Source organism: Sceloporus undulatus, chromosome 2 (genome assembly GCF_019175285.1).
Source record: "Sceloporus undulatus isolate JIND9_A2432 ecotype Alabama chromosome 2, SceUnd_v1.1, whole genome shotgun sequence".
Classification (NCBI taxonomy): domain Eukaryota; kingdom Metazoa; phylum Chordata; class Lepidosauria; order Squamata; family Phrynosomatidae; genus Sceloporus; species Sceloporus undulatus.
Genome location: NC_056523.1, coordinates 2,396,719 through 2,414,747, shown reverse-complemented (window position 1 = coordinate 2,414,747; position 18,029 = coordinate 2,396,719). Strand labels below are relative to the sequence as shown.

The 18,029-nt window shown below is 44.2% G+C and overlaps 2 protein-coding genes across 4 annotated transcripts in view; one reads left to right on the top strand and one right to left on the bottom strand.

Moving 5' to 3' along the window:
* LOC121922966 (zinc finger protein 260-like) overlaps positions 1–17,289 on the top strand; it is a 144,355-nt gene extending 127,066 nt beyond the window's left edge. The window contains exon 6 of the mRNA XM_042452977.1: positions 15,627–17,289. Coding sequence (XP_042308911.1) covers positions 15,627–15,920 — 294 coding nt within the window. The 3' untranslated portion in view covers positions 15,921–17,289. The remainder of the gene's footprint in view (positions 1–15,626) is intronic.
* Positions 949–8,240, bottom strand: LOC121922996 (zinc finger protein OZF-like). Of its 3 annotated transcripts, none has more exons than XM_042453050.1 (5): positions 8,023–8,240; positions 3,491–3,594; positions 2,593–2,713; positions 1,987–2,204; positions 949–1,902 (listed from the first exon to the last, which is right to left on the bottom strand). In XM_042453050.1, exons 2-5 carry the CDS (start codon positions 3,524–3,526, stop codon positions 988–990), a joined length of 1,290 nt encoding a protein of 429 aa, XP_042308984.1. In that variant the 5' UTR covers positions 3,527–3,594; positions 8,023–8,240; the 3' UTR covers positions 949–987. The 3 variants fall into 3 exon arrangements, with proteins under 3 accessions (XP_042308984.1, XP_042308983.1, XP_042308982.1); XM_042453049.1 differs by adding an exon at positions 3,795–3,922 and having other exon boundaries at positions 949–2,204; positions 8,023–8,238; XM_042453048.1 differs by having other exon boundaries at positions 949–2,204; positions 8,023–8,238.
* Positions 17,290–18,029: the final 740 nt, after the last annotated feature.

Genomic DNA, 18,029 nt, shown 5'->3' with positions numbered 1-18,029 from the left:
AAATTACCAGCTTGTTAGATGAAGGGAATGCTGTGGATATAGTATATCTTAATTTCAGTACAGCCTTTGACAAAGTTTCCCATGACATTCTTGCAAACAAGCTTGTAAAATGTGGGCTAGACAAGGCAACCATTACATGGATTTGTAATTGGTTGACTGACCAAAGCCAAAGGGTGCTCAATAATGGCACCTTTTCATCCTGGAGAGAAGTGACCAGTGGGGTCCCACAGGGCTCTGTCCTGAGCCCAGTGTTATTTAACATCTTTATCAATGGCTTGGATGACAGAATTGGGAGCATACTTATCAAATTTGCAGATGACACCAAATTACAAGGAATAGCTAACACTCCAGAGGACAGGATCAAAATTCAAAATGATCTGAATAGACTAGAAAGCTGGGCCACAGATAACAAAATGAACTTCAACAGGGAGAAATGTAAGGTACTGCACTTAGGGCAGAAAAATGAAATGCACAGATATAGGATGGGAGACACATGGCTGAATGAAAGTACATGTGAAAGGAAACTGGGAGTCCAAGTAGATGATAAGTTGAACATGAGTCGTCAACAGTGCAATGCGGCAGCTAAAAAAGCCAATGCAATTTTAGGTTGCATCAATAAAAGTATAGTGTCTAGATCAAGAGAAGTAATAGTGCCACTCTATTCTGCTTCAGTCAGACCCCACCTGGAATACTGTGTTCTGTTCTGGGCACCAGAATTCAAAAAGGACATTGAGAAACTAGAGCGTGACCAAAGGAGGGCAACTAAAATGGTGAAGGGTCTGGAAATCATGCCTTATGAGGAATGCCTTAGGATTATAGGGATGTTTAGCCTGGACAAGAGAAGGTTAAGAGGTGATATGATAGCCCTATTTAAATATTTGAACAGATGTCATATTGAGGAGGGAGCAAGCTTGTTTTCTGCTGCTCCAGAGAACAGGACCTGGAACAATGGATGCAAGCTCCAGGAAAAGAGATTCCACCTCAACATTAGGAGGAACTTCCTGACAGTAAGTGGTCTTTTGTGGTCTCTTCCAACTCTATGAATCTATGAAATTCCCCGTCTTGAATACATTTCTCTCCTATGTGGATTCTCTGATGCTTCAAAATGTTTGACCTGAAAGCAAAACACTTTCCACACTGTTGGCATTTGTATGGTTTCTCTCCTGTGTGGATTCTCTGATGAGTCACTAAGTGTGACTTATGAGCAAAACATTTTTCACACTGCTTGCATTTGTATGGCTTCTCTCCTGTGTGGATTCTCTGGTGTCTTTTAAGGTATGACATGCGAGCAAAACATTTACCACACTGCTGGCATTTGTATGGTTTCTCTCCTGTATGGCTTCTTTGATGATTCACTAAGTGTGACTTGTGAGCAAAACATTTCCCACATTGCTGGCATTTGTATGGTCTCTCTCCTGCATGCACTCTCTGATGTGGTACAAGGTCTGACTTGTGAGCAAAACATTTCCCACACTGCTGGCACTTGTATGGTTTCTCTCCTGTGTGGATTCTCTGGTGATTCACAAGGACTGACTTGTGAGCAAAACATTTTCCACATTGGTGGCATTTGTATGGTTTCTCTCCTGTGTGAATTCTCTGATGAGCCACAAGGGCAGACCTGTCAGAAAAGCATTTTCCGCACTGCTGACATTTGAATGGTTTCTCTCCTGTGTGGACCCTCTGGTGTTTCAGAAGGTCTGACTTGATAACAAAACATTTTCCACACTGCTGGCATTTGTATGGTTTCTCTCCTGTGTGGACTCTCTGATGAGGTACAAGGTATGACTTGCCAGCAAAACATTTTCCACATTGCTCGCATTTGTATGGTTTCTCTCTTGTGTGAACTCTCAGGTGGCCCTTGAGGTGTGATTTGCGAGCAAAACATTTCTTACACTGCTGGCACTTGTATGGTTTCTCTCCTGTGTGGAGACTCTGGTGTCTCTCTAGGTCTGACAGACGAGCAAAACATTTCCCACACTGCTGGCATTTGTATGGTTTCTCCTTTCTATGGACTATCTGATGAGTCAGAAGATATGACTTGCGAGCAAAACATTTTCCACACTGCTGGCATTTGTATGGTTTTTCTCCTGTATGGACTCTCATGTGTCCTTTAAGGTATGATATACGAGCAAAATATTTACCACATTGCTGGCATCTGTATGGTTTCTCTCCTGTTTGGATTCTCTGATGAATCACAATGTCTCCTATAAAGAAGGACAAGGACATACAAAACTGAATCTCAATATTAGAAGGAATTATGGGATTATTATTATTATTATTATTATTATTATTATTATTATTATTATTATTATTATGTTTTCTTATATCCCACCTTTCTCCCAATAAAGGGATTAAGCAGGCTCGGGAGGGAGAAGAACCATCAGAGAAAGAGGACCTTCTGTGCCCCCTTTCCCTTGATAGATATTAGTCATTATTGCAAAATGGAAACTCTTGATATGTATGGGGACCAGACCTTGAGCTGGTTCACACCAGTTCATCCAAACTAGTTCTTATGAACTAGAAGTATGAAAAGAATCAGTATGAAAGAATCATCAGTCCCCATAGGAAGGGCAATAGACTCAAATTCCTTACCCAGGGAGGACACATTCTCATAGTTTTCCATCATGACTTCCTCATACAAAAATCTCTGGTTCCAATCCAACAGTTGCCATTCACCCTTTGTGAAATACAGAGCGACATCCCCAAAGGTCACCTGCAATAGAAAATGGAGTGCAAATGACTAGAAAATGACAAAGCAAAGATGGAGAAAAACACATGGTGTATCCCAAATGTTATTTCATCACTTCAGAATACCAATAGAGTGGGATAAATTTGCATATTCTCCCATCTCTTTTCCTTACCTCCCAGGATCCTGAAGAATAGGGCATGAGGGAAGACAAGATTACAATCTCAGTCCCCGATGATACAAATTTCTCATGTGAATGGAGGCTTTGTGTAGCACATGGGAATTCTTCCATCTGTGTCTTGCCAATCTGCATTATTAACTGGCATAAATCTAAGGCAGCCCCACTGAATCAGCTTACTTTTTTGGATTTCCAGCCTGTATGATAAGTTCTTTTAGCCTAAGGCATAGAACACCACAAGAATCTCTTTCCATCCTTGATAATAAAAATATGAAAACCAGAAATTAAGTCATTAGGAATTACTGCCTTTCATGAGCCTCAAAACCAGCTGCCTGAGTCAGCCGCCTCCCTAAAAGAAAATGGTGGACCAACCTTATCTAAAAGACATGGGTTTAATGCTAATGTAGGAATAGAACAATACCCCCTGAGGGGCCACCACTGGTAGGAAGCCCAGTCCCATCACCTCTGGCCCTGATTGGCAGGGAACTGATGCAAGGACTAGATGGCAGGAGGCACTGATCAACTGAGCCACTGCAGACAAAAGATGACCTCTGATCATCCATTGTATCCCAGACTGAAAAGTTTCTGATGGCTCCATCAAAAAGACGGAGTGGATGAACATTAACCTGTTTTATGTTCATCTTTCCTAGAGTTTCTTCCATGGAGAAGGATTTCAATGTAGGTTCTCCTCTCTGCTTATGTTAGGAGACCATCTTGGACCTATGCACACCTGCAGAAAGAACAAATGGAGGCATTTTACAAGGGTATAAAATCATATAATTGGAAGAGACCACAAGGGCCATCCAGTCCAACCCCTCCCATATAGGAATTCACAATCAAAGCATACCCAACAGAATGCCATCTAGCTTCACATACTTAAACAGGGCTATCATATCACCTCTTAACCACTCTTCTCCAGGCTAAACATACCCAGCTCTCTAAGACTCTTCTCATAATGCATGGTTTCCAGACCCTTCACCATTTTGGTTGCCCTCCTCTGGACACACTTCAATTTTTCAACATCTTTTCTGAACGATCTACTCAAAGTAGGCCTGGAGCTGCAACAGGAAAAACTCAAAACTTCCATAATGGCCAATAATCCCTCCTCATGTATCTCCCCATGTGAGCCCAATAGAGCTCCAAGATCTTCAGGAGAGGCCCCTTTCGCTTATCCACCACATTCTCAGGCTCATATGGCAGAAAGTCTGGGAGACATGGCCTTTTGGAGGCTGATCCCAGGCTTTGGAAGTCCCTCCCTTGGGAGACTAAAGGGTTGTACAGACTAGCAGTAAGTGCCAACTTCGGGGAGGCATGGGGGCATGGTGTTTGGATGACGTATGCCCCAACACCACACCCAAGCTGGCATTACACCGCCTCCCTGACCACATAGCGGGCAGTGTTACAATGCTCCTTTGGTGTGGCGTTCAGATGCTGCGTATCAAAAGGAGTTCTGAAAAGTGCCGCCATGATGACAAAGGCGCCCTTTTTCCACCCCCAAAAGGAGCAGCATTTTGCAGTTTCTTTTTGGGGCCAAAAACACTGGATAAGGGCCGGGGCATGAGGTTTCCGCTGCCCCAATCCAGCAGTCAAGGGGGGGCAGCAAGCCACTCTATCAGGGCAGTCTGTTTCACCCCTAGGATGGCTCATTCTTGCTCTTCTTCCATTGGACAGTAAAAATATTTCTATTCCTTCAGGTGTTTAGACATTGTGATGGACTTTCATTCATGTCCTATGTTGCTTTGTATGTGGTCTTTTAATGAATTGTAATTTTTAATAACTTTACAGATAACTGAATTATTTTTAATTTTTATATTTATACATTTTCCATTTATATTTTAAATGCACTGTTTTTAATAAACTGTAAGTCGCCTTGCGTCTCATTGTTGATGGAAAAGGTGGGACATAAATGAATCTTTACATATAAGGAGGAAGTGAATTTGGCCACTGTCCCCAAACCTCCAAAGTGCCTTATGGCACCCTAATGACTAAGAGTGCTCCTTGGGATTTAACCTCAGGAAATACAGTACGTAGTGACTCACAAATTTAGTTTGCGAGTCCCAATTATCACTAACTGTGGCTATAGACATATATTGTCAATCCTAGATATAGTATTATTTTCTCTTTCCCATCTGCACAACACAAATCCTATATTTCTCCAAGATGTCTGATGAAGCCTGTAGGTTGGGAATAAGGTCAGGCCCAGGGCTCTGAATGGCAACTCTTCACAGGGCTATCTTTGGCCTATCTGGGATCAGAGACAGGGATCCCTCTCCAAGCCAGCTGCTGGGGAGGATGGGCAGCAGAGTGTGTGGATATTGGTAGGTATCTATGCCATACCCACCAACATTTCGCAGGTCAAACCCAGGACATGTGGGAACAACCAAAACCGAGATGTGGTCAAGGGGGCAAGCTTTATCAATGAAGAAGAAGACAGAAGTGAGGAGAAACTGCAGCCCTTTTGCTTTTGCCTGAGCCTGGAGGGAAAGGAAAAGGATTCTGCCCACTTCTCTCTCTTCCTCCTTCTGAGTCAACTGAGTGTGAACTATTTGGCATTCTGGACTCAATTTGGAGCAACAGGAGAAAGCTGAGGGTGAAGGAGGAAAGTGGGAGGAAGAGGAGGAGGAGAGAAACGGAGCTATTCTAAAAGCAGGTGGAAAAGTGGGACAACAGAGGATTCATCAGGATCCTCTCTGACAAATTGGGACAGCTGGAGTATGGTGGGGGGCTGTTTGTATTTGTGTGTGTGGTATTACTTTCACATCTTTCTTATGTGGATTCCCATAGGAAGGAATGAAAATGGGGGGGGGGGGGGGGAGGAAGCAGATCCAGTTTGGCTCTTCTTTTGCTGTTCCTACATTGTTTTTACATTAATATACTTCTTCCTGCAGGGAGGCTCTGGGAAGGGAAGGAAGAGGGGAGCCCTGCCTCTGCTCATCCTCTGCCCCCAGACTGGGGTTCCTGAGGAAATGAAGGGGCCCTCAGTTTCATTCCTCCTCTCCCAAAACACTCACACATACCTCCCTGGATGCTTTCAGGAGGGCAGTTAAGACGGATCTAGGGTTGCCATAACCTGGCTGCAACTGGGATTTTCTCAGTTTTGGCGACACCTGTCCGCTCCCGTCACGGGTGCCGCCAAAAACCGGGACAACCCCGGTTGCAGTGGGGTTGTGCTGCAACCTGCAGGGCCTCGCTGCCCTCGTCCTCTTCCACCTCGCATGGCCAAACGGAGGAAGAAGAGGGCAGCGAGGCCTGGGGTGGAGGAGGTGAACGGGGAGTTGGTGCCTCCTGCGTGTGGCCGCGCCACCCTCTCTGCCTCCCTGCGGCCTCCTCCCTCCTTCCCGGCCTCCGAGGAGGCCAAGAAGAAGGGGAGGCCCCGGCGATGGCCGGTGGCCCTGCGCCCTCCTTCCCAGCCCCTGTGGAGGCCAAGAAGGAGGGGAGACAGAGGCTGGGAAGGAGCGCGCTGGGGCCGCCAACGATTTAATTATGAAATGTAGGACACTTTTTTTAAAAGGGAGGCCCCATTAAAAAGTGTCCTACATTTCATAATTTTGTCCTACATTTGTCCCGGTTTGGAGGTCCTGATTTATGGCAACCCTAGACGGATCTCTTCTGGCCACCTTATCCTCCTGACTTCATATAAGAAATCCTCCCTTCCTTGAATTTGTATTCTTCCATCCCACTGTCGATTTGTTAGAACTTGTTTTAACGGAATTAGGAGTTAACTTTTTATTGTAATTTATTATGTATTTTGTGTATTTTACTAGGTTATAATTTTATTATTATTTTCATTGCCTAAGGGGAAAAGGTCTGTTTTTCTGCTCCAGGGATCTCCTTCCCCTCCTCTTCTTTCTTCCTCTTTCCCCACATCCATCCAAAGCAGGGGCCCTTTTCCCAATCTGAGGGGGGGGGGCATCATGCTCACTGTAGAAATAAGGCAGTCAGATGCCACTTTAAGTGCTGCAGCCTCATTCTTACAGGATCGCCTTCTCCCAAATAATCTGCCCCACACACTTAGATCCTCTAGAAAAATCTTACTGCAGCCAGTGAGAACTAGGCTGGTGGCAGTTACACAGAGGACCTTCTCTTCTGCTGCCCCCAAATTATGAAACAGCCTGCCAGAGGAGGAGATCCAACATATGACCAGTCTTGAACGCTTTAAAAAAGGTGACCAGGCCTTCCCAGGTTAACACCCTAGTAATTTTTCCTATTAATTCCATCAAGCATCCACTTCTGTCCAGAGCTGCCTCTGCCTTGTTTTAACAATTGTTTAATATTTAATTGTGGACGGGTGAGTTTGGATATAATGGTGATAACTGTTTTATTGTGTTTTAAGGGTGCTTTAGCTTTATTATTGTTAGCCGCCTCAATCTGCTTGGAGAGGTGGATACAAATAATAATAATAATAATAATAATAATCCTGGGCCTTGTGGTTTTGCCAGGCCTTTTGCCTCCTCTGTCCAAGAGGGCCGTTGCCTCCCCAAACTATTGTTATAGATTATTGATTATCTTAAACCCAGAATTTTGACTAGAAATCAGCAGGGAGGCCAAGGAGCCCGACTGGAAAGGAAGCATGTCTAGTTTTAGCTGCAGCTGTTCCCAGTAGGAAATCCATCCAAATTACTGGGACCCTGAAGGTTTTTATAGCACTTTGAACAAAGGAAAGTACAAATCACATTTCATTGGTTACACTGAATCAATCTCTCTCTCTCTCTCTTGTGGCACCCATCAATCAAACCATAATCTATATGTTTTGTTTCATTGTCCTCAAACTGTTTATGGTGTTTATTCTTTTATTGGGGTTAGAATGATAAATTAGGAGCCATTTCCAAATTGTTTACACTCCAAAGCAGAACATCTGAGATGACCTGGAATAACAACCTTTGCTCTCATTGCAGTACTATACTTTTAAACTTCTGGGCATAAGTAAAATTCTGAATGTTAGCCATGCTGCCACACTACAACTCCCAGGATGCTCTGCCAAAGGAGTCTGGGTTCTGTCAAACTGCCTTATTTCTACTGTTTCTGTTTGGACACAGACACACAATGCATGAGTAGGGGTCTCCTCCCTCCCTCCCCACAAGGTGCCCCCCTGGCCTCCTCCTTTCCTGCCTGCCCCCTTCTCTCTCTCTCTCTCTCCCAAATCCCCCCCTCCTCATACCTCTTCCCCGCCAACCAGGGTCCAAGGGGGCAGAAAGGCTCAGATTCCTAGAGAGTCCTCCTCCAACAGAAGGGAGAAAGAGTAGATTCCTAGAGCGTCCTCGAAGCGGGCAGAGAGCAGCGGTTCAGAGTCCTAGAGCGTCCTCCTCCAAAGGGGGGATGAGAGAAGAGGCTGAGATTGCTAGAGCATCCTCCTACAAGGGGAGAGAGAGAGCAGAGGTTTAGGTTCCTAGAGAGCCTTCCTCCAAAGGGGAGAGAGAGCAGAGGCTCAGATTCCTAGAGAGGCAGGAAGTGCTCGGGAAAGTCCACGGGGTCATAGAGTTGGAAGAGAGCGCAAGGGCCATCCAATCCCATCCCGAGCCATGCAGGAAATCAGAGTCAAAGCCTCCCCGACAGATGGCCTCCATCATCCAGCCTTTGTTTAACGCCGTCTAAGGAAGGAGACTCCATTGCACTCCGAGGGAGGAGTGGGTTCCATGCCGGGAAAGCGAGGGAAGGAGAGGCCCAGTGAGCGGAGCAGCAGGAGGCAAGGCGGGGGCGCACTGAGAGGGAAGCGGGCCTTGTCTCGCAGGGAGAGAGAGAGACTGGAGGCTCCTGCCGGCCATTTGGGATGAAGGAGACCCGGCTTCCCTCCCTCCCTCCCTCCCTCCCCGAAAACAGCCCCTTCCTCTCCCTTTTCCTCCTCCCCCAACGATGGAGGGAAGGGGCAGAGCAGGCCTGCAGAACCGAAGGCCCGGGGCCCGCAGGTGGGACACAAGGCTCCTCGGCCACTTCGCCTCTTCCAGGCAGAGGAGGGAATTAATATTAATCCTAATTAATTAATGGTTAATATTCAATTAAACCCTATCTGCGGTCCGAAGAAGTTTCGCCTCTTTGAGTTCTGGCCCCTGCTGCCTCCTGCCTCGTCGCGGAGCCTGGGGCAGAGGGCCCCGGTTGTGAGGAAGGGGCAGGTGGCCGAAAGGGAGAAGGAGAGCCGGCTGGGATTGTGCTTCCATCCAAAAGCAATCACTGCCTGGGCGGCTTCTGGAGAGTTGTTTTGTTACATGCCTTTGAGTACTATCTAGTCCTAATTCCCATTAATTGAATGTTTACTTTCTTTGCTTACTTGTATCTCTCTGTTTTTGTATTTATCTCTTCCTTAACTTCTGTCCAATGTTTCAAAATACTTTTAAAATATCTAAATTTCCCAAATCCAATCTTGCTTTTGTCATTTTATATAAGGGATATATCATTTTACTCTGCCATTGTAATGAATGAGACTTGAGCATCCAGAGCTTTTGGTATCCCCAGGTGGTCCTGGAACCAAACCCTAGCATCTACCGACGGGCCACTGTCTTTTAAGGAATATTCTGGCTACTTTTGCCCTCAGAACAATTTCATTGTCTTTTTGATGTTACATAGAAGACTGTATAAATATATTTACATGTAATTGTATTTTCTGCAGGTACTCAGGGGTCCAAGGTGGGCTTGACTGGTCTCCAGACTTATCGAGAGGGATGAGCTCTGGTGAATTCCTTTTCCATGGCAGAAATTTTAGGAAAGATGCCCTTGGAAAAGGTGAACATCCCTCCCTTTCTTCTTTGTCATGGGTCCATTGGGAAGGTTATGTGGTGGAGGGCCCCTGACATTTGATACCATGAATGGAAGGATCCTCCAGTGTTCTGAAACCTCCACCTCCCCCCCAAATTGAAACTTTGTTTTATCAGTCTGGTATGCGACTGATGATCAGATGTCATTCTCCCACCTGCCATGTGGCTCAATTAATCAGTGCTTCCTGCCATCTTGCCCTTGCTCTTTATTATTATTATTATTATTATTATTATTATTAACCTTTATTTATAAAGCGCTGTAAGTTTACACAGCGCTGTACATCAATTTTTTAGTCAGACGGTTCCCTGCCCTCAGGCTTACAATCTAAGAAAACACGACACAAAAGGAGAAGGGAGTGGTGGTGGGGAATAGGATCAGGTTCAGCAGATCTTTTCCACTCTTTTCCCAAATTAGGACCCAAGGCAGCACACACACACACACATACACACATACACACACACACACACATTAAAACAACACAGTAAAAACACTTGTGGTCTCTTCCAACTCTATGATTCTAATGAAAATAGTCCAATTGAAACAGTAAAACATTTTTAAAAATACAACATACAAAATTTAAAACATACAAGACCAGAAGTAATCTAAACCACCCCCCCCCACACACACACACACTAAAATCAGGCCCAGCCACTTAGGAGCAGCAGTGGTGGGACTGGGCTCCTATGCAATGCATGCCCTGCAGAGACCCCTCAAGCCTGTCAGCAGGGCTTGCTCTATGTCTGAGTTCATGAAATCTATGGCTTTTAGACAGGGTTGGTGACAGCACTTTGGTGGACAGAGGCAGGCAAGTGGTCTTGAGCCATCATGAAAGGTAGCAATTGCTAATTGTTTCATTGGTTATTCTTATATTTTTACTGTGAGGGGCAGGAAGAGGTATTCTGTCATTTGTGTGCCAAAATATGTGCCAAAATAACAGGAATTAAAGGTAGTAGAAATCCAAATTATCTGCAGGACACTGGATTGGGAAATGCAAACAATAACATCCAAAATCCACAAAACAGTAATACCTTTTTCCTGTTTGATTTTCTGTTACAGGTGACCTTTGAGGATGTGGCTGTGTATTTCACAGAGGAGGAATGGGACCTGCTGGATCAGAACCAAAGATCTTTGTACATGGAGGTCATGAGCGAAAACTACGAAAATGTGTCTGCCCTAGGTAAGAATCTTGGATCAGTTGTCCTTCCTAGGCAGAGTGAAGGCCTTTTCACACTATACATACCCTGAATCCACCTTACTTGCCATGGCAATATCCTGTGAGATCCTGGGATTTCTAGTTTAGTGAAGAACTACGGCCCTTTGAGGATTCTAAATACCTCTCTCTAAACTGCTATTCCCAGGATTCTATAGGATGTTGCTATGGCAGTTAAAGTGTAATCATACTTCATAATTGTGTAGTGTGAAACAGCCCTTAATGCTTGCCCAGGTATGATTTAGGGATTTTTCATTTCACTTTCTCATCCAGCAGAGGCTCAAAGGTTTATTTCACACCGAAATGATGAACATAGTCCTCTATTTCATGACCGTCTCGTGGACAATTCTGTGGTCCAATATCCTTTGAATAAATGCATTTGCAAAGCTTCTTTAGAGCTGATAAATTAACTGTGAAACCACATACTAAGGGATGAGGTTCAGCTTCATGTATCTCATAGCAGTTACATTTCATGTTCTCTCAACAATGCTAGCAAGCCCCATGTCCCTCTGTGGGACAGTCATGATCCCTTCTTTTCTACACTTCACTGTCAGCTCCAGAGCCTAGGCTCATCTCTCACATAGGCAGGAGGAAGATCTGGGATTATGGTGTCAGATATCAGGGCTTGAAGGAAGAGGATTGCTTTGCCAGCTCAGTGATACGATTGATGCTTGCCTGAAAAAAATGCTCGTGCCATAAACCCGGTCACTGTAATATTTAATAACAAGGATAGACATTGCAGATGGCTGGTGTTCACCTGGCCATCCTCCAAAACTACTGGGCCAGAAACTGCACCTCATACCTACAACTGTATTGCCCCACTTGCTACTATGGGAGTGTTGATAAAAAGGAGTAGCTGTGTTGGCCACACTGAAAACAATAACATCCAATATCCACAAAACAGTAATGCCTTTTTCCTGTTTTGATTTTTAATACGTTTGCCCAATGAAGAAGCCACAGTTGATCTTAAAAAGCTTGCTTCATCTATTTTGTGCATTTTGGTTGGCCAATAAAGGTATCACTATTTTGTGGATTTTGAATGTTATTGCGCTTTTCTGTATGGGCAGGCCAGCATGGGAGTAGAAGTTCCTCTTAGGGGCGAAACAGACCACCCCAAAGGAGTGGCCTGCCACAGACCCTTTGAGTACCAGATCGGGGCTGCAGCAACCACACGCTACAGCCTCGATCTGGTGTTTTTCTGGGCCAAAAAGAAGCAGCCAAATGCCAATTTTTGGCTTGGAAAAAGGGTGCCCTTGCCGCCACCGTGCGGCTGTTCCCCGTTTCTTCAGTGCAGCATGACTAATTGTTGTGCCAAAGATATGTGCCGCCATCCACCATCTGGACACTGCTCTGGGGAGGAGTTGGGGTGTGCAGTTGCCAGGCCCCCACTCCACCCCAATGCCGGCCCTTTTGGCAGGTCTGTACAGCCTTAGTTGTAAAGAAATCAGACAAAACCAGCCATCTGGTATGGACAATTTAATTTAGTTGGCACTTGCCAATTCAATTGATACTGCAAACATTCAAGTCTCTTTCTTTTATAGGCAGAAAACAAAAATGTAGGAAGAATGCAGCATGGCTGGTTAATCATCTGTGCCTCAACCTTTGGATTTTATACCTGTAATAGTTAACCTGTTTTCTTCCTTAGAGGAAGAGCCAGATTAATGTTTGCAGTTTACTGTATGTCTAACTAGTAGGAATTTCTCTTGTTTTAATCCAAAAGGGAAGAAATTAATTTCATTATCCCAGGCTACATAGCACTATATGAGGCTGATGGATTATTATTAATAATAATAATAATAATAATAATGATAGGATTTATTTATAACCCGCCTTTCCCTGTGTTGGATCAAGGCGGGTAACAGCATATAAAAAGAGAAAACAATAATATCAAAAGTATTCAAATTGGTCCAAAGAGAAACAATTTAGGCATGCGGAGAGTGAAATTAGGGGATCAATTTGGGAAGGCCTGCCGGAAGAGATATGTTTTTATTGCCTTCTTAAAGGCCTCGAAAGATGTTAGTTGGCGGATCTCATACGGCAGATCGTTCCAGATTTTTGGAGCGGCAGAAGCAAATGTCCTCTGGAAGGTAGTTACTAGTCTAGTTCTCTGTGACTGTAGTAGGTTCTTCCCTGAGGACCTGAGAGTGCAATCCACCCATGCAACATTTGATACAAGGAAGGAATACAGTGCAAGAGATAGCAAAATACAATCATGATACACAGAATGACAGTGTCATATGCAAGGATTTGTTATAGCCAATGAAAATCCAGCAACCAGGAAGTTAACCAGTTCCATAGTCCTGAATATCCAACATCTTGATGGATCTGAGTGTTTAAATTATGTAGTAGTTCAATCAAATTATTAATAATAAAATTATCTGACAAGTTAAAGCAGCACATATTTTTGATCTCTTCACACTCATGATTGTGTAGCAAAGCTAAATACTCTATGGCTGCCCTATTGTCAGAATGGCATTTCTAAGTTCATGCTGTTCATCATTTAACATAGGGCAGTAGATGTGAAGTTGTTGATTGAATTGGGGCAACAAGTTCTGAAGTCCTTGATGCTATGCAATGAGCAGATTTGATACACTTGGCTGGTATCTACACTGTGCCTGTTGGAGTTGACACTGCTGTGTATGCCCTCCCCCAAGTGATATGGGGGAGCCTCTGTGTATAGGCAGAGTTCAAGAGAAAAAAACCCAGAATATTTGCACCTTTTGCCAACTACCTGGGAATTGTACCAAGCAGTTTGAACTGAAAAGATGTACCATCTCTGAGACTGACTGAAAGGTAGAGGTTGGCCATGTGCCTTTCATCTTGATGACTGGAGAGGGGGTTGTGAGCAGACTGAACTTTTATAGTTTCTCAGCATGTGAAGAGATTAGAAAGCAGAAGCAGAGAAAGCAACAACTTAGAAGAGATGGCTGGCCTCACCCTCTCACAGCCAGTGATAAGAGAACAAAGAAAGTTATTAGGGGCATAGCCAAAATTCTGGTAGGAAAACAGTGGGGATCTTCTAGAACCTTTGAGACTAACTGTGTGAAAAAAGTTGTATCATAAGCTTTCATAGATGTGCATCTGAGGTTTTGTGGAAGAGAGCTATGGCAACCCAAGTGCAAGAAATTTCTTTTGTACACCATTCTGGGGCAGGACGAGAGGGGAGCTGAATGGAGAGCTGCCAGAAACAAATCATATCTGGTCAGGCTAAGAGGCAAGAGACCTAGCATGGCTCCTCCAGCAATGCCTGCCTGCCCTCTCTGCCAAAAGCGTGGGAAAGGTGGCGGCAGTGGCAGCGGCCTTAACCCCCTGCAATGGGTGACACTTTGGGCAAGAAGTCACATTCTCTCAGCCTCTGATGAAGGCAATGGCAAAACCTCCTCTGAACAAACCTTGCCAAGAAACCCCCATGATAGAGTCACCTGAGGGTTGACATAAGTCCCCAATAACTTGAAGGCACACAACAACAACACACCCCCAAGTTAGAAAAACACACCACAACCATCACCCCCCCACACACACACACACAGATTTTGCCCAACAGGCCTCTTGCATGGTGACCAGTCCCTGGGCCACGGCTAGGCCTGCCCACCTAGCCAAAAATGTGGCAGCCTCCTCCTCCTTCTTCCCCCCCTCACAGAAAGGAAAGTCCCAAAGGCTGGCCAATGGGGTGGGAGGAGCTGTAAGCCTGCCCCCAGCAAAAGCTCTCCTGGGAAGGAGAAGCAAAGTCTGGGGGAAGGGTCCATTGCTCATGTCCTGCAATCAGGCGAGGACTCTGTGAACAGGGACATCCTCTGCCTCCTGACTATTTGGCTCCAGGCCTCCAGGAATCCTTTGGCGGGCCACATCTGGCCCCTGGGCCACATCTTGGGCACCCCTGTTCTATCCCTTACTGAAATCTGAGTTCCAATCCTGCCCATCCATGAAGTTCTCGGATGACTTGGAATTCCAACTCCCTTGCTCAGCTTTTCCTATTGAACCTTCTGTCATGGTTAGTTTGACACTTGCTGAATAGGAGGTATGTCCAAGGAGAACCAAAACGGGGCTAGAAAGCAATGGCTTCCAAAACAGCTCTTTGTCCAGACATATCAAGTGGTTTCATACTGAAGCTTCTGTCATGGTTAGTTTGACATTCTGGATGGAAGGTATCTCTAGGAAGGACCAGAACAGAACCAGAAGGGAATGGCTTCCAAGGCAGCAGTTTATTCCCAGGTCCTTCTTCCAGACATATCAAATGGTTGCATTAAGTTATTATGAATGATATTCAGGAAGATAGGGAGGAGGAGAAGACACAATAGCTCCTCGTTCCCTGGTGTTTGGTTTTTTCTTTCCCCTTCAGGAAATTGAGCTTGCTTAGCTCCATAGTTATTCTCAGATGATCTTTCTCACTGAACACTGAAATTCAGTATTGTCTGTGCTTGTCCTTCTTTGCAGGAAATCACTCAAGGAAGATGGATGTGTACACTGATCTGCATCTTATGAGCTGCCAGAGAGTCCACATACCAGGCGCAGAATGCAGATGGCAAGATTGTGGGAAATGTTTTATTTATAATTCACATATGGTGAGCTATACAACAGACCAAACAAAACAGAAGCCATACAGATGCCAGGAGTGTGGGAGTGAGTTTGTTTGCTGTTCTGATCTTGTGACTCATCAGAGAGTCCACACAGGAGAGAAACCATTCGAATGCCAGCAGTGTGGGAAAAATTTTGCTCTCAAGTCAGACCTTTTCATGCATTTGAGAGTCCACACAGGAGAGAAACCGTATAACTGCCAACAGTGTGGGAAATGTTTTGCTCGGAAGTCAAACCTCCTTATTCATCAGAGAGTCCACACAGGAGAGAAACCATTCAAATGCCAACATTGTGGAAAATGTTTTGCTCATAAGTCAAACCTTAAGAGTCACCTGAAAGTCCACACAGGAGAGAAACCATACGAATGCCAGCAGTGTGGAAAATGTTTTGCTCATACATCCAGCTTTTCAGTACATCAGAGACTCCACATAGGCGAGAAACCATTCAAATGTCAGCAATGTGAAAAATGTTTTGTTCTGAGGCAACATCTTTTGAGGCACCAGAGAGTCCACACAGGGAAGTGACCATACATCGGCTGCCTCTGTGGGAAATGTTTTTCTCAGAATACACACCTTTTGAAACATCACAAATATCACATTAAGGAGAAATCATAGAAATGACAGCAGTATAGAAGATGTTTTCTTGGGGAAGCAACCTTCATACATCCAAATTGTTTCTTGTTAATCTCTATCATTTCTGCTTCACAGATAATAATGTTAATGTATCTTGCACTTGGGCTTTGATCTGTCAGTTAGGAGTGATACAGGCAGGGGTCATCTGTTTTGGGTTTGGTCAAGTGTTGTTTTTAATTTTTCAATAGGAAGTTCCTTTTTATCTTTCCAGACTGGAATCCTTTGCAGGTATATATCACTACTTGTCTTTGCCTCCATCCCTGACCTTGTATAGATATACCGAATTGTATAGCTTGTCTTGTGCAAGGGAATGGGGGGCTTGGGGCCCAGCAAGGACAAATTTATTTTGATGTTAACTGTAATTTGATTAATTTAACTGTGTTTAGTTAAGGTAAGGGGATGAATTTTTAGTTGTTTATGTGTTATGTAATTGTTTATGCATTTTGTAAACCACTTTGATCTGTTGGAAAGGTATATAAATACTATTATTATTATTAGGGAGAGGGCGTGGCAAGTACAGATATGATTGATGTTAGCAGTAGCAATAGCAGTAGTATTTACATTTCTATACTCCTTCATAGTGAACTATGCACTCTCTAAGCAGTTTACAATGTGTAAGCCAGTTATCCCCAAGCTGGATACACATTTTACTAGTCTACGAAAAGATGAAAAGCTGAGTCAACTTGGAGCCCTGCAAGCTTGAACTCACAACATTATGGCTGCATAACTGGCATTTCCATGCACCATCAGGACTCCTGTCAGCAGCAAACATGGAGGAGGCAGAGGAGGAGGATCACTTTATCCATCTTGCTTCTTGCTGATTCTCTATTTGTCTTGTCTAAGCTGTGAGAGAAAGCAACTGTGCTGAGAAAAGAAGGGGGCTGCGCCATTGTTGTAATGGTCCCCAGCCATTCGGAACAGTCAGATGGCCCAGAACATCAATTTCCAAGTATGGCACATGCCCACCAAATTCACCAGCCAAGACTGGATGAGAACAATAGTGGAAGCCACAAAATTTCCAGACATTCTGGCCACATCTCCTGCACTGTGCAAAACAGCCCAAGAAGTCCACTTGTCACAGAGCCACTCTCACCCAGTTCACCAGTTAAGCAGGATATTATGGGAAGGATACAAGAACCCCAATGTGAAAAACAATATATCAAATCTGAAAAGAAGCTTCAGGCCTGTTACAGACAGGCCAAAATAAAGCTGCTTCGAGTCACTTTGGAGGTATGGTATTTCAATGATGCATGCATCCTAAGAGTCCAAAAGCCGCACCAAAGCCACGCTCCAGTCCTAAGGACTGGAGTGCAGCTTTGGGGCACCTTCCAGACTCTTAGGACTCATGTATCATTGAAATACCATACCTCCAAAGTGACTCGAAGCAGCTTTATTTTGGTCTGTCTGTAACAGGCCTCAGTCAGAAACCTTTGTTAGAAGCAGATCCTTTACCCAAGTATTAGATCAATGCATGCTTCAGAGCAGTCAAACAGATCTGAAAGAATATTTCAAAGGCAAAATATCTATCTCCCCTTTTAAAATGTATTTTACTTCTCAAACAAAATATTACAATATGCTACAGGCAAACATCTGAGGAAGTAGACCAAGTCTACTACAACTACTTTCCCACAGTCTCAAAGGTGCTGCAAGATCCCTTTCCATATTGTTTTTTTTTAGTTCAATCTGGATACAATGATTAATTTTTAACTTTTGTATTGCAAAGGTTTGTATTTGTTACTGCTTCTTCCTTCCACTATCTCACTGTATAAATATATATGATTTTATGTCTTTAGCAGCTCTGGATGGTTGTTCTTTTAGTTTAAAAGCACCACGTACAGTGAGGGCACTGTATAAACAATAATAAGTGCTCATCCTGTCAAAGAGCCATGAGAAACAGAGGGTGGCCCAACTCTTTTTTCCTCTCAGAAGCATTTGTGTGATTTTAGGATCTTGTCTAGTGGCCTGCTGAGATGAAAAGACCTGCAGTTTAGTCATGGTTTT

Bases quoted from the DNA above. Each gene is read 5' to 3' on its own strand.
- LOC121922996 (XM_042453049.1), bottom strand. From the start codon at position 3,526: ATGGAAGAAACTCTAGGAAAGATGAACATAAAACAG. The intron at 2,714-3,490 runs GTTAATGTTCAT...TTTCTATTGCAG, and splicing joins GAAAGATGAACATAAAACAG to GTGACCTTTGGGGATGTCGC. The intron at 2,205-2,592 runs GTAAGGAATTTG...CCTTCTTTATAG, and splicing joins TGAGAATGTGTCCTCCCTGG to GAGACATTGTGATTCATCAG.